General features: G+C 41.5%; 1 protein-coding gene across 5 annotated transcripts in view; it reads right to left on the bottom strand.

The window, feature by feature from the left end:
* Positions 1–2,045: 2,045 nt before the first annotated feature.
* The window catches only part of LOC124033902 (anoctamin-1-like), a 40,715-nt gene continuing 28,018 nt past the window's right edge, over positions 2,046–14,742 (bottom strand). For all 5 annotated transcript variants that reach the window (XM_046346312.1, XM_046346310.1, XM_046346311.1 and 2 more), the window contains 11 exons: positions 14,538–14,612; positions 13,418–13,619; positions 13,034–13,145; positions 12,782–12,839; positions 12,330–12,430; positions 12,019–12,161; positions 9,898–10,050; positions 9,317–9,369; positions 8,965–9,149; positions 4,026–4,131; positions 2,046–3,863 (listed from right to left, as the gene is read on the bottom strand). In XM_046346312.1, the coding sequence (XP_046202268.1) occupies positions 3,651–3,863; positions 4,026–4,131; positions 8,965–9,149; positions 9,317–9,369; positions 9,898–10,050; positions 12,019–12,161; positions 12,330–12,430; positions 12,782–12,839; positions 13,034–13,145; positions 13,418–13,619; positions 14,538–14,612 (1,401 nt within the window). In that variant the 3' untranslated portion in view covers positions 2,046–3,650. The remainder of the gene's footprint in view (positions 3,864–4,025; positions 4,132–8,964; positions 9,150–9,316; positions 9,370–9,897; positions 10,051–12,018; positions 12,162–12,329; positions 12,431–12,781; positions 12,840–13,033; positions 13,146–13,417; positions 13,620–14,537; positions 14,613–14,742) is intronic.

The following is a 14,742-nucleotide window of genomic DNA, read 5'->3' as shown; positions in this document are numbered from 1 at the left end:
CCCTCCACCCCCACATGGCTGGGAAACACAACAAAAGATGACCATCACTCCCATCCTCTCCAATCCCATTGACAGCACCATCTCCACAAACAAGTCTCCCAAATTCAACTTGCACTTCTTCACACTACTCAACACTGCAGCTGAATCAGAGTGGACCACCACTGTGTGGTTTCACCTCCTCCACCCATCTCAAACCTACAATCATGGCCATCATCTCTACCGTATACACTGACGCAATCAGTTAACTGTTTACATACTCCAACATTACAATCTGGGATATATACCCAAGCCCCGACCCTTCCACTCTCTGGATCCTTTGAACTATCTGTATATATTCTTAAATACAAATCAAACTGATTCTCTCTATATCTCTCCTCACACCTTCTCACGTCCCCACCCCATTCTCTTCTGGCCTGTCACGTCCCCATAGGCCCTCTGCTCACCCCCTCCTCGCTACACACACACACACGACAGCCCTTGCCAATGTTTCGCTTTTGATTAACACTAGTGGCGCTTTTGTTCCATGTTCAGGGCGAAAACATTGTATTGCTAAAGTGAGGCATCAATTATATAAAGAACACATGACACGCATACATACATACATACATATACTGTACACTTCTTATAACTTGTATTCTTTTTATTGGAATTCAAACATCCAAAAATGTTAACTTTAGCCTGACAGACCTCTAGTGTAAATATAAGCCCTGCTGTCAAAATTAAAATTAAATAAAATCACAACTGAAATAAATGTAGTACTATCCTAATCAAATATAGTTGTAATGTTGCTGTACAATTCAGGTAAATATTTAATACACCAAGATGTTCTCCACTGCTCCAGTTAAATCTATATCAAGAGGAATATCAAGGACCGAAATACCTAAGGATCAGTTGGGAATAAGATGCCACTCGAATCTAAAACAAGGTATTGCGTCTGCCATTCAGCGTCGGCCTATAAGTCGTACAATGAACAAACCATATTAAGTCGATTAGTAGTTGAAAAAACAAACAAGAACATGTCCTTGCATCAGAAATTACAATATGAGGTAATGCAATATTCTGCAGTGTCCTAACAAATACATGTTAGACTATGTTAATGGTCAGAGTTCTTTCTATAAGCAAAATGAAAGACCTCTTATATAAATCAGTATCAAACACCTGGGTATGGATCCAGGCGTAATGTAATATTCCAAACATATTATATTGCAAGAGGTCGATGTTGATACATTTCAATACCGCAGACACACAAAACAGAAGTTTAAGACAGTTAAATATTGTACAGTTCATTGAAAATAAAATATCATAATTGTGAATAATGTAATTCATTCCAACAGTCTGGGGGGGGGGGGGGGGGGACAGGTTCCATTCCATTGAAGTGAAGTTTTTTTTAAAACATACTTTTTTTTAAAACACCTGTTTGATCAGAAGTCTTATGGCACAAAAAGGGTTTAAATCAAAGGTCAGTCACATTCCTAAACACAGATTTACAGATCATACTGTATAAAAAAACTGTGGTCACAAACAAGCAAAACAGGGAACAGGGACATGGTACCACAAAGGATAGAATTTAAAAATATATATTTGTTTGTTTTTGTGCTTCATCTGATCATGCAGTTTTAAAAAGGCTTTTAATGATGTTTAACTTGTGTTAAGATTTTTTTATTTTTTAAAAGTTGATCCTGTTTTACAAATCATATACAGTGAGTGTACAAAACATTAGGAGCACCTGCTCTTTCCACAGACTGACCAGGTGAAACCAGGTGAAAGCTATGATCCCTTATTGATGTCACCTGTGAAACCCACTTAAATCAGTGTAGATGAATGGGAGTAGACAGGTTAAAGAACCATTTTTAATCATTGAAACATGGATTGTTTGTGTGCCATTCAGAAGGTGAACGAGCAAAACAATAGATTTAAAGTGCCTTTGAACGGGGTATGGTAGTAAGTGCCAGGCGCACTGGTTTGAGTGTCAAGAACTGCAACGCTGCTGTTTTTGTTTTTTTACACAACAGTTTCCTGTGTGAATTAAGAATGGTCCACCACCCAAAGGACATCCAGCCTTTTTGACACAACTGTGGGAAGCATTGGAGTCAACATGGGCCAGCAACCCTGTGGAATGCTTTCAACACTTTGTAGAATACATACCCTGATTAATTGAGGCTGTTCTAAGGGATAAAGAGGGTGCGACTCAATATTAGGACAGTGTTCCTCATGTTTTGTAAACTATATATTAATAGGATTCAATATTGACTGTGTATTGGATATGCATTAAAAAGTAGTTTACTTACAAACAATATACAAAATGAGCTGACAAAATACATTCTTCCTCTCCTTGAAATAGTTGTCTGTGCATGGGATCCATTCAAATTTGTGTTAATCAGAAAATAAAAACTCCAAAATTTGTGCTTATGAAACAAAAATGGAGGCCATTGACCCCTTCAAAATGTTTGACAGAGCATTGCTAGAATTTTATTCACAACATGGCTATTATACATTTTCTGTAACCAGGTTTCCATCCAACCCTTTTATGCTAGTGAAGTACATGTCATTGTAAAAAATGTGACAGGTCTGATGGAAACAGTAAAATGTTTAGTAAACTTTGCAAATATCGACACGGTGGGTTATATTTGTGTAGGTAAAATTAATTATGAGATATCGATGGAATAACCATCATATCGAAGTTCATTTGGGAGTGACGCGATGAGGTGTGGTCCTGCCACTACGAATCGTCGGAAAAGCAAGCAGTTTCTATCCATTATGATGAACTTCACATGGTGGTGAAAGTGATAGGTGATGAGTTTGATGCTGCTTTCCAATAAGTATCGAGGATCTTATTCTTGTGATATGATCATCGATGCTTGGCTGCTATTTGACAAATTAAAATAATCTCGCTCTTTTGTGCCATAATGTCATCATCATGTAGGCTATATGCGCACTAGCCAACAGCGCGCAGATACATTGGCTAGAGCGCACTTGCCAATACCAGAGTGGGCACACGCTATATAACGTAATATTTTTTTGTGAGAAAACCATCAGTAAATTTGAAAATGTGATGGAAACCTTTAACTTGTAGGCTATTTTTGTATTAGGTAAGTGGGAATTTAACTGCAAACTGTATTTTTATGTGTACTACGTCATAATGGACATACTTTTATCTGCAACATGTCAATTTGATGGAAACTTCTCTGGTGGGAAAATTTGCATGAAAATCTGTCCAATTTGATGGAAACACAGTTATGAATTAGTATAATAACAAACAGGACATAAAAAAACATGACATAAGGGCAAATTGGCATGGTAAACAGGCAGAATGGCAAGCTCCTTTACCTGATCTCAGCGTAAAAAGGCAAAAGTTACAAAATAAAAACATTAGCTAGCAAAATTGCATATTCCAAAAAGATCTACATGTTTTCCTGCATTGTACTATAAAAAACACTGAGCCTTCTGCCTGATACCTGGTTCACCAAAAAGATGGGCATTGACTTGCTACAAGTCAGAAGGGGTGCAGATGCAGAAGCCTGCCAATAAATGCCTCCCTCGTTTCTTGAGTAGGCCGCTGTGTGTGTGTGAAGTGTGCAAGTCCAGACATAGGGGCTGAAGGTTTTTGAACAGACTAGATGAACGGACAGATGGAGCCGCCCCCTAGGGCACTAGCATTTAGAAGGTGTATGCGAGGCAGGGCGAGAGCGGGGCTGAAAAGGACTTTGGTTGGTGTGGTTGTCTCTGAGGAGCTTCTTGCCCTCTTCCTCCTTCATGAAGAGCTCCACCATGAGGATCTTCTCCTTGTGGATCTGCAGACTGATGTCCTTGGGGATGTCTGGGATCAGCCAGTCAACAAAGTCGCTCATCAGCATCACCACATTCTAGAAGGGAAAACAGACGGTACGGAGCGAGGCATTTCTTTCACAATTCCTTCAATACAATTCCAAAAACAGTCATTCAAAAGGATATGATAAAACACTTTCAGCATAAAAAGATTGAACCCTCAAATGACTCTTGGGTTTGTTTTTGTGTAGGCATCTGACCTGAAAAACAATGACAAAGGCCAGCCGGCAAGCCAGTATAGCCCAGAACTCCTTGGAGAGGTCATAGGGGGTGTTGGACCATAGTGTCTCTCTGTAGTCTTTGTATCTGGAGAGAGGGTAGAATTGGCAAAATGATTTACTATAAAATGACAACGCATCCAACGAGTATGATAGACTTCACGCACATTCTCATGAATGCAACACCTATTTGAAAACAAGGCACAGTAAAAATGTCGGTCCCGCACAAATGATGCAGCCCCCCCCCCCCCGAACGGATTCGGTTTAGTCAGTCGTCCTGATGAGCCCTTCCCAGCTAGCTAGTTAATTGCTAGCTAGCTGGCAACAACAGCAGCATGGCTCTAGTTAAAACTTGTAAAATAAAGTGATTATTTCGATGGGCGAGGGAGAAATAACTTGTAGTATTAGTCACCCCCTGGATGTCACCGTGACATGGCAACAAGCTATCGCAATGACAAGTCGGTGTGAATGACAAGTGCAACGTTAGTATCGAGAGTGTTTCCCAGTTACCGATGTTGCTTCCCATTGGGCAGCAGTTGCTTCACCGGGCAGCTGTATCACATGTCGCTGGCGGTAGCTTAGTTAACTACTTTGTTTAGCTCACATAATACAATTTAAAAGTATGCATTAAGGTGTCATGTCATAAACATGGCAAAAACTAAATGTACGATTTTTCTTTTCTTTTACAAATGGTGGGTTAGCACCAAGACGGACGAATGTGCGGTGGCTTCAAAACAGCGCACTCTGTCAGTCATCTAGTGTACGCAATGAACAAACAATTTAAACGCAACATGCAACAGTTTCAAAGATTTTACTGAGTTACAGTTCATAAGGAACATGAAATAAATTCATTAGGCCCCAATCTATGGATTCCACAACTGGGAATACAAATATGCATATGTTGGTCAAATATACCTTTTTTTTTAAAGTAGGGGCATGGATCAGAAAACCAGACAGTATCTGGTGTGCCTCATGCAGCGCGACACATCTCCTTCGCATAGAGTTGATCAGGCTGTTGATTGTGGCCTGTGGAATGTTGTCCCACTTCTCTTCAATGGCTGTGTGAAGTTGATGGATATTGGCGGAAACTGGAACACGCTGTCGTAAACGTCGGTCCAGAACATCCCAAACGTGCTCAATGGGTGACACGTCTGGTGAGTATGCAGTCCATGGGAGAACTGGGACATTTTCAGCTTCCAGGAATTGTGTACAGATCCTTACGACATCGGGCTGTATATTATCATGCTGAAACATGAGGTGATGGCTGAATTGCACAACAAAGGGCCTCAGGATCTCATCACGGTATCTCTGTGCATTCAAAATCCCATCGATAAAAATGCAATTGTGTTCGTTGTCCAGTAGCTTATGCCTGCCCATACAATAACCCCACTGCCACCATGGGGCACTCTGTTCACAACGTTGACATCAGCAAACCGCTCGCCAACACAACACCATACACACTTGTCTGCCATCTGGTACTGTTGAAACTGTGATTCATCATTTGCACACTGAAGTCGGTTACGACACCGAACTGTAGTCAAGTCAAAACCCTTGCGCGGACTCCAAGTATGCAAATGAATTTCCCTGAGACGGTTTCTGACAGTTTGTGCAGAAATTCTTCAGTGGTGTGAACCCACAGTTTCGTCAGCTGTCCAGGTAGCTGGTCTCAGATAATCCTGCAGGTGAAGAAGCTGGATTTGGAGGTTCTGGGCTAGCGCGGTTACACATGGTGTGCGGTTGTGAGGCCAGTTGGACGTACTGACAAATTATCTAAAACAACAGAGAAATGAACATTGAAATATCAGGCAACAGCTTTGATGGACATTCCTGCAGTCAGCATGCCAATTGCACGCTCCTTCAAAACTTGAGACATCTGCGGCATTGTGTTGTGACAAAACTGCTAATTTTTAGAGTGGCCTTTCATTGTCCCCAGCACAAGGTGCACTTGTGTAATGACCATGGTGTTTAATCAGCTTCTTCATATGCCAGACCTGTCAGGTGGATGGATTATCTTGGCAAAGGAGAAATGCTCACTAACAGGGATGTAAACACATTTTTGCAACATTTGAGCAAAATACGCTTTTTGTGCTTTTGGAACATTTCTGGGATCTTTTATTTCAGCTCATAAAACACGGGACCAACAGTTTACATGTTGCATTTAGATTTTTGTTCGGTGTATATAAATCATTGGGCAGCGTTTCCTTCGCTCCCGCTTGCAGAGCACTGCTGGGGGAAGTAGCTCGATAGTGTAGCCAATATCATCACGCCAGTGTGACAGCTAAAACACATTCATTGGAGTGATTTTCACCCACAATGTACAACTACGGCATTAACATCTATATTTTGGGAGAAAAAAATAACTATTACTCTGCTAAAAATAGAATTATTCTGAACACTCTCCCAAGTCCCTACTAAGGTAGACACGTTTTAAATCCTCACTGAATCTTCTAGCCACAAGAATAAACTAGCTAGTTGGAGAAGGCTCATTAGGATGACTGATGGAACTGACTGAAACCAATCCATTTGTCCCCAGTCAACTCTCCCTGCATGACATAAGTCATCAATATTGGGAAGCAGGCAAGTCCATATATCCTCTCCCAATTCAACCTAGACTATTACTGAAAGTAACAAAACATGTGCCCGTTATAGTGCCATTGTGTGGTCGATATGATTGCATATGTTGAGTCTTGAGAATGGTTGCAAAGGGACGATATATTACTGGAAACTTGTGAAGTTTACAGCTAAACAACCAGAATTTTGGTTTCTTTCAAGGATTTTATGTAATCTATCACAAGACAGATCATTTCAGGTGTCTGTAATTATCTTTGGCCCACTGTGTGGCCTTATCACATGTAAAATATATGAAATAATATAGAATGTCAAAGCTGTAAAACATCCTAAACCATCAACTTTGTGAATACCATTGGTATGTATGTGGAGACCGTATGTGGACATCGCTTAAAATTAGTGGATCCGGCTATTCCAGTCACACCCGTTGCTAACAGGTGTATAAAATCGAGCACACAGCCATCCAATCGCCATAGATAAACATTGGCAGTAGAATGGCCTTACTGAAGAGCTCAGTGACATTCAACGTGGCACCGTCAAAAGATGCCACCTTTCCAACAAGTCAGTTCGTCAAATGTATGCCCTGCTAGAGCGGCCCCGGTCAATTGTAAGTGGTGTTATTGTGAAGTGGAAACATCTAGGCGCAACAACGGCTCAGCCGCAAAGTGGTAGGCCACTCAAGCTCACAGAACGGGACCGCCGAAGTTCGTAATGCATAAAAGTTGCTTGTCCTCAGTAGAAACACTCACTACTGAGTTCCAAACTGCCTCTGTAAGCAATGTCAGCAGAATAACTGTTCGTCAGAGCTTCATTAAATGGGTTTCCATTTCCAACAAGCCTAAGATCACCATGTGCAATGCCAAGCATCAGCTGGAGTGGTGTAAAGCTCACCGTCATTGAACTCTGGAGCAGTGGAAACGCGTTCTCTGGAGTCATGAATCACGCTTCACCATCTGGCAGTCTGACAAACAAATCTGCGTTTGGCAGATGCCAGGAAAACGCTACCTGCCAGAATGCATAGTGCCAACTGTATAATGGACTCGGGCTGTTTTCCATGGGTCGGGATAGTTCCCTCAGTTCTAGTGAAGGGAAATCATAACGCTACAGCATACAATGACATTCTTGACTATTCTGTGCTTCCAACTTTGTGGCAACAGTTTGGGGAATCCCCTTTCCTGTTTCAGCATGACAATGCCCCCGTTCACAAGCGAGGTCCATACAGAAATGGTTTGTCGAGATCGGCATGGAAGAAATCGACTGGCCTGCACAGAGCCCTGACCTCAATGCCATCGAACACCTTTGGGATGAATTGCAACGCCAACTGCGAGTCAGGCCTAATCGCCCAACACCAGTGCCCGACCTCACTAATGCTCTTGTGGCTGAATGGAAGCATGTGCCTCCAGCAACATCTAGGATGTTTCCAACATCTAGGCTGTTATAGCAGCAAAGGGGGGACCAACTCCATATTAATGCCCATGATCTTGGAATTAAATGTTAGACATTTTGGTCTTGTAGTGTATTTGTTGTCAATGTTTTGTCGTCAAACTGGTGGAAGTTGTGAAAAAAAGTCAATAGTTGGAAGAGTTGCAGAGTTTATTGAAAATAATGCCATTGTTGATTAGATGCTTTTTTCATTAATTAGGCTATTTTTCTCTTGAACCATATAATCTATCTAATATAAACTCATGGACACATAACAAATAAAAGTTATTTAAGTATAAATGACAAAGGTTACCATAGATTCTGTGACTCAATTATGTAATCACACAAACAAAGACCAACACATTTGTGAGGGACCTGTGTTTTCACATGGGAAACTCCTGCAATCTAATTCAATTTGGTATCTATTGTGTAGGGTCAAGTCGAAGACTCCGGTTACTATGGTAAATTATCATTAGCTTTGGTCAATAGCGGCCATGTTGTTTTAATTACTAGTCTGTAAAATATTGCACTGAGACCTTTCGTGCAGATGGATAATTCGGTACCAGAGTAGCGTTTTTAGTGTTTTTCACAACATTCAAAATGGCGGAAAATCCATCATGGTGGATCTTATGGGTCGCTGAGGCAAACTTGTTCTTTGTGAGGAGAGGGACCTATGTAGCGAATTTCATGACATTATGTCAAACAGAGTGAGGAGCGTGACCTTTCAAAGTTGTCATTTTCTATTGCTTCTTATAGCACCACCATCATCTGGCCAATCAGTATAATTTTGTAAATGCCAGACCTCTATGGCAAGACATTATTCTCCCAAGTCAAGAATCGGGCCAGTGGTGACGTACACACACACGGAGACAGATTCATAGTCCACTTCCCGATTTCATCGTGGAGGGCAATAATATTTTAACTGTCTTACCTGCATATCTGCACTTCATACCCCAGGTGCATAGGCTGCAGAGGGGCAGTGCCAGGCTGGAAGTCACTGACGTTGAAGTAGGACAGAGTGTGGTTGACAAAGCCGTGCATGGAGCCATCAGGGCTGTACATGTACTGGTAGACTAGTCGAGGGATGAAGTCTGACGTGAAGGAAATCACAAACGCCTGGAGAGAGCAGACAGAGGAGAGGGGTGTGGTGTGATGACCAAAATGATTTTCAAATGTCCACTAATGCAAATGACAAAATGTCAGCATTGTATAATCTTGATGACAGATCTGGAAATAATGAACACTTTAAGATGTTTTTTGTTCATGTGAAGGTATGCACTTACATTTACAATGACTGCTACTTTGCTGAGCCCTCTCAGAAGATTATACCAGATGCCTGAGAGAACAAATAAGATATAGAGATATGCCCGAAACACCAATAACTGGGTAGACAAACAGGCTTCATAACATGCACCTATTTTACTTTTTTTAAATGGTAGATGCAATGGTTGATTCATTGGCTAAAAAAAATGTATAATGGTCACACCATAAATGTGCACCACCAGAAAAACATTAACATAAAATGGAGATCCCACTGATATACTGAATGGATATAATAAGGGCTTTTAAGGATCATTAGATTTTACTGCATTATTGTAGGCTAAAAATGTGCTGCATTCAAACCAAATAGCCACAGTATTTGGTCAAAGTCAGAGACTGACTCAATTATGTAATCACACAAACAAGACCAAAACATTTGTGAGGGACCTGTGTTTTCAGATGGGAAACTCCTGCAATCTAATTCAATTTGGTATCTATTGTGTAGGGTAAAGTCTAGGACTCTCCAATTAAGTAAAAATGTTCCTTTTATTAGAGCATCAATATACCAGTGATGTTAAAGTGTGGAGATGGAAACCTACAGTACCAATGTCTTTTGCTCTGGCTGCGATGGGCCGCCTGACCTCTGTGACAAACTTCTTAGCATCCAGACGGATCTCGATGATGTTGTTGAGCAGAGCAAAAAGTGGTGCCAAGGGAAAGGAGGCCACAAACAGGGTCACCATTCCAAACTGGATGACTGCAAGTTAAAAAAAGAAAAGAAAAAAAAGATATTCAAATGGACATTATAACCACAAGGAAATCAACACAAAGCATGCTGGGTAGATTAGATAACTGGAGCACGAGTATAGAGGGAAGTGGAAAGAGGAGCACAAGCCTATAAAAGTATGCTCTTAATTCCAGACTACGCTAGATTGCGTTTACATTTAAAATACACAGTATTAAACTACAAGGAGAACATATGAGAGATGAACATGAATGAGATGGTGGAGTGAGGACACGCCATGTTTCTGCACTCGCTTTCCGGGTGGCCAGTCAGAAACTTGACTGAAATGTACTGGGTAAAACTTCCAGAGATCCAAGCAGCAAAATATATTCAAAAATTGCCCACTTCACATTCTGAATGGGTACAAACACTCTGGCCTTTTGTGCCTGTGTGCAGGTTTCATGTCTGCTGCATCCATATATTAAACCTAGCTGGTTTTCAGTCGAGTACCCTTGGAAAAAGCCACTTAAAAACAGGCATGCCTACCAACCTAAAGATGGACTGAATCTTTGAGTCATTGTATATAGGACTGCTATGCTACAACAATATGACTGTGCTTCTATAGCTGCTACCCAGAGATGAACTATTTCTAGTGGATAAAGTTGTACAGTATAACTAATAACTAGACATATTGAACTAACCCTGGATTCATTACCATAATCCTTCTTTATGGCTTCTGTGTATCAGGGTATGGAACTGCATTTATAAACACTTTAGTTCAAAATACTGTGAATGAATTCCATAGAGTAATTATTCAAGGTTTATCCACTGCACGGATAGTGAGCAGTAAGATCTCTTATGGTGTGGGAAAAAGAAGGGAAAGTGGGATACCCCATTCAGTTGTACAACGGAATGCATTCGATTGAAACGTGTCGTCCGCATTTAACCCCTCTGAATCTGAGAGGTGCGGGGGGGGCTGCCTTAAAAATCGACATCCACGTCATCGGCGCCTGGGGAACAGTGGGTTAATAACTGGGGCAGAACAAATGTTTCCCTTGTCAGCTCGAGGATTCGATCCAGCAACCTTTCGGTTACTGGCCCAATGCTCCTGGTATACAGTAAGTAATATAGTAGTATCAGTATGTTATGGCACAGATGTACGGACGTTAGAGCCCCCCCCCCCCCCCACACACACAATGTGTCTTTTCAATGAACATGCTTTTGAGAATGTCCAGTTATTCAGTCGGATGCTGCAATTATGAAAGAAGCCACTGATAAAGACATCTAAGGACTAAAGTAAAATCAGGTCAACTAAATCCACTTGCGTTGATTACGTGGGCATCATAGACAAAACAGTTCTCTGCTTCTCCACTAAAGATGATCTCAAGCAGAGAATATGCATTTTTAGAAAGGGTTCCACATCGGCGGTTTTACAACTAATCAGGCTCTAATACCGTGAGCGGCATGAGGCAACATTTCTCATCATTAAATCAAATGTCAAGCTATGCCGTCGATAAAGTGATTACTGGAATTAGCAAGCAAGAAAATGTTATCCTCGGTAACACCGCTCTTTACGCCGTAATCAGTGACATTTATAGAAGTTGCCAATTTCATACAAACATGGTTGTGTCGTCCCTGCACAAACACACACAAAGACCTGACCTCAATAGCAAGAGCTTAAAAGCTTAAAATAATTGACCAATTATGTATGTAGTGCACAGTACATTAGAAGTATGAATTAGAAGTAATTCATCGGCAGTAATTGGTTGACCTTAAAAGGGAAAATCCAATCAGACATGCTTATCACACCCCCTAGAATTAAATAGTATATCTACAATCTCCATGTTCCTTTGCTCCAAATCTCTACTCACGGCACACTGCAGTAGTTCATTTCCCTTCTGTCTCGTGTGATAACGGGCATTTGGTATAGGGTGGGCTGAGGGCGGCTGATCCTCAGTAAGCTGTCAGGAGCTTTACTGGACAGACTGACATATGACTCACTCATCTCCATGTACTCTGGGCTGAGGCCCACAAAGGGACCCAGGAAGTGGTCCTTCTCATGACGCTCGAGGGTCATGTTATAGTCCTCCTGCTGCTGAGAGTCCATGTCAGACTTCCGACGCCTGATCAGCTTCTTTATTTTACTGTTTTGAGCAGAGAAAAGAAATGGTAGTAATAGGAGTCTAGCCCTGAGCATCTTTCTTTTAGTGCTTGGGTGTGTGTGTGTGTGCCTGCATGTGTGAGAGAGTGGGTGTGTGATTATGTCCTAGTTTCATCCAGACAGAATGGTGCCTGCTCTCTACTGTACTTACGGGATGCCGATTTCAAACAGGTTGTTCTGGATGAGCTGTTTGCCAAGCATGGTGATGCAGAGCTGAATACACAGCTCCATCAGGCAACCTGCGTGGGCACACTGGTGTGCAGACAAGACAGCAGTCAACCCCGTCAGACACACAGATAAGAGGTAATCTCAATCTAACAGGTTTGAAGGTCGGCTAGCTTTGATTTGATCTACAAAGCAACCAGTCTTTAGGATAGGGCTCAAGGGCACCCGGCCTGGAACCTACACAACTGCCCTGGGTTACCTACACTGGATCTTGCCCCTGTTACTTTGTAAATAAGGGAGGGTTATAACCATTACAGCATATGGTAATATTTCCATTAATTATCCAGCATTGAATCATTAGCACTTATTTTGGTCAACATGTAAAAAGGCACTCTGGTCAATGTTTAAAGATAATCAACTGTGTTCATCTTTGTTTACCTCCTCCATCCTGTATGACCCGATAACATACACATAGTCCCCAGGACGCCCAACCATTCTGTGGACATACAGGTTGAAAAAGGTTCATTGTCATTGGCCACCATCCTTAAGAGGCATAAATAACACTACAAAACAAGTGATTAAACACAAAATCAGGTTTCATGGTGAAAGTGTATCTATGGTCGAATATCTGTTAAGATGTTTGAGTTGTGGAGAAGCTTATTAGTCAAATAGAGTAGAGGAGAGTTCAACCTGCCCCTGAAGAAGGCCAGGTAGACGATGGGGGAGAATGCATTGGCAAACTTCAGAACAAAGGTCTTGATTATCAGCCTCTCTTCAAAACTCTTGTCAGTCTTGGGCACCTCTGAGAATAAAAACACAATGAGTTTATATCACTTGACTGATGAAGAACTGAAGAGGTTTCAGTGGTCAAGGGGGTTATCATCCAGAGCTGTAGCTTTTGTTGCCAACACCAAAAAGTAGTTAAAAATGTAGTTTAATACAGTAAATATGTAGTAAATACAGTCAACACAGGTAGCACTCCCAGACAGACTGTAGGGTCTAATACAGGGAGAGCTTTGCTAATATGGTACAGTTGTGTGATCACAGCATCCTTTTCATATTTGAGCGACTAACCAAGAAGAGTGAGCCAGCGAGCTACGGCACCGTAGACCTCATCCATGATGATGATAATCACCAGGTTGATGACAGCAGCGGTGCCCTTGACAGTTGCCCGGATGTTGGAGCGAGCCGTGGGATTGGAGCTCATGTGTAAGGCAGCCCTGATGGAGATTCTGTACAGGATGACCCCGAACACTACAGCAAAGGTCACACCAATCTGCAGAGGAAACGAGAGAAGAAAACCTTTGACTTCATGAGCTGTTTAAGGCCAGGCACCACGCCCTAATAAAAAAGGTATACATTTTTTTTTATCTTGATCATATCACAAATCAACTTTTACCAGTTGAATGTAAACACAAATTAAATACTTTTTGTATTAAAATGTTTCTGAAATATGCAAATTAGGATATCTCTAAGTAAACATGCACATATTAGCATACCATGCAAATTCATTTTTCTGGACACTGGGTGAAGTCAACCTAAATATTTTTGTTTCCTTTTGTCAGGACACTCCAGGACCGGACTTGTCCACAGCTGCTTTCAAAATACTTTGTATCCCTCATTTACTCAAGTGTTTCCATTATTTTGGCAGTTACCTGTAGGCCTAATTGTGTGTGTGTGTGTGTGTCCAGAAGATCTGCATTACTTTCAACTGCTAGACTAATGATCAAGAGCACTCACTTCAACTTAGCTCAAGTTTCCCGGCCTAATTGTATCACCAAATATACAAATGAAGATTCAGTGAAAACAAAAAACAGACATTGATTGATCAAGACGAGTTCCTGTGCTTGTCTCAATGGTGCTGAAATGACCATCTAGTTGACCACACACGGCCATTGCTTTCCTTTTTATTATCACGCTTGGATGACTTTGGGAAAATTCACGTAACCCCCGGCTCTACGAACTAAGCGACGCATTCAGTTGACTTTAAAACAACAACCAAAATGTAACACCATCGCAGCAGCGCAAAAGCCTTGGGGCTAACCCAAAATCATTCAAGGCTAAATCCCTGAAAGCCTTGAGGCTAACCCAAAATCATTCAAGGCTAAATCCCTGAAAGCCTGATCCTAGTGACGTCCCTGGATCTAATACCGCAGACTAACATGCTGTGTGGGCTCTGGGCACATCAACTTACCATAAAAAGCATTATGAAAAGTCCCATCATATATGCTGGTGCACGGTCTGTACATGTCAGTTTCACTTTTTTATCCTGAAACAGAGTAATTAACACACAACCGGGTGAGAAATAGGAGCAAACCTAAACAACGACCTGACAGCAATGTGCCCTCAGCCGTGATTGCTTATGCTGACAGCCATTTCCAAACAAGTCCGAGCGACTC

Source organism: Oncorhynchus gorbuscha, linkage group LG04 (genome assembly GCF_021184085.1).
Source record: "Oncorhynchus gorbuscha isolate QuinsamMale2020 ecotype Even-year linkage group LG04, OgorEven_v1.0, whole genome shotgun sequence".
Classification (NCBI taxonomy): domain Eukaryota; kingdom Metazoa; phylum Chordata; class Actinopteri; order Salmoniformes; family Salmonidae; genus Oncorhynchus; species Oncorhynchus gorbuscha.
The sequence above is the reverse complement of the archived record's forward strand: the minus strand, read 5'-3'. Positions and strand labels throughout refer to the sequence as shown.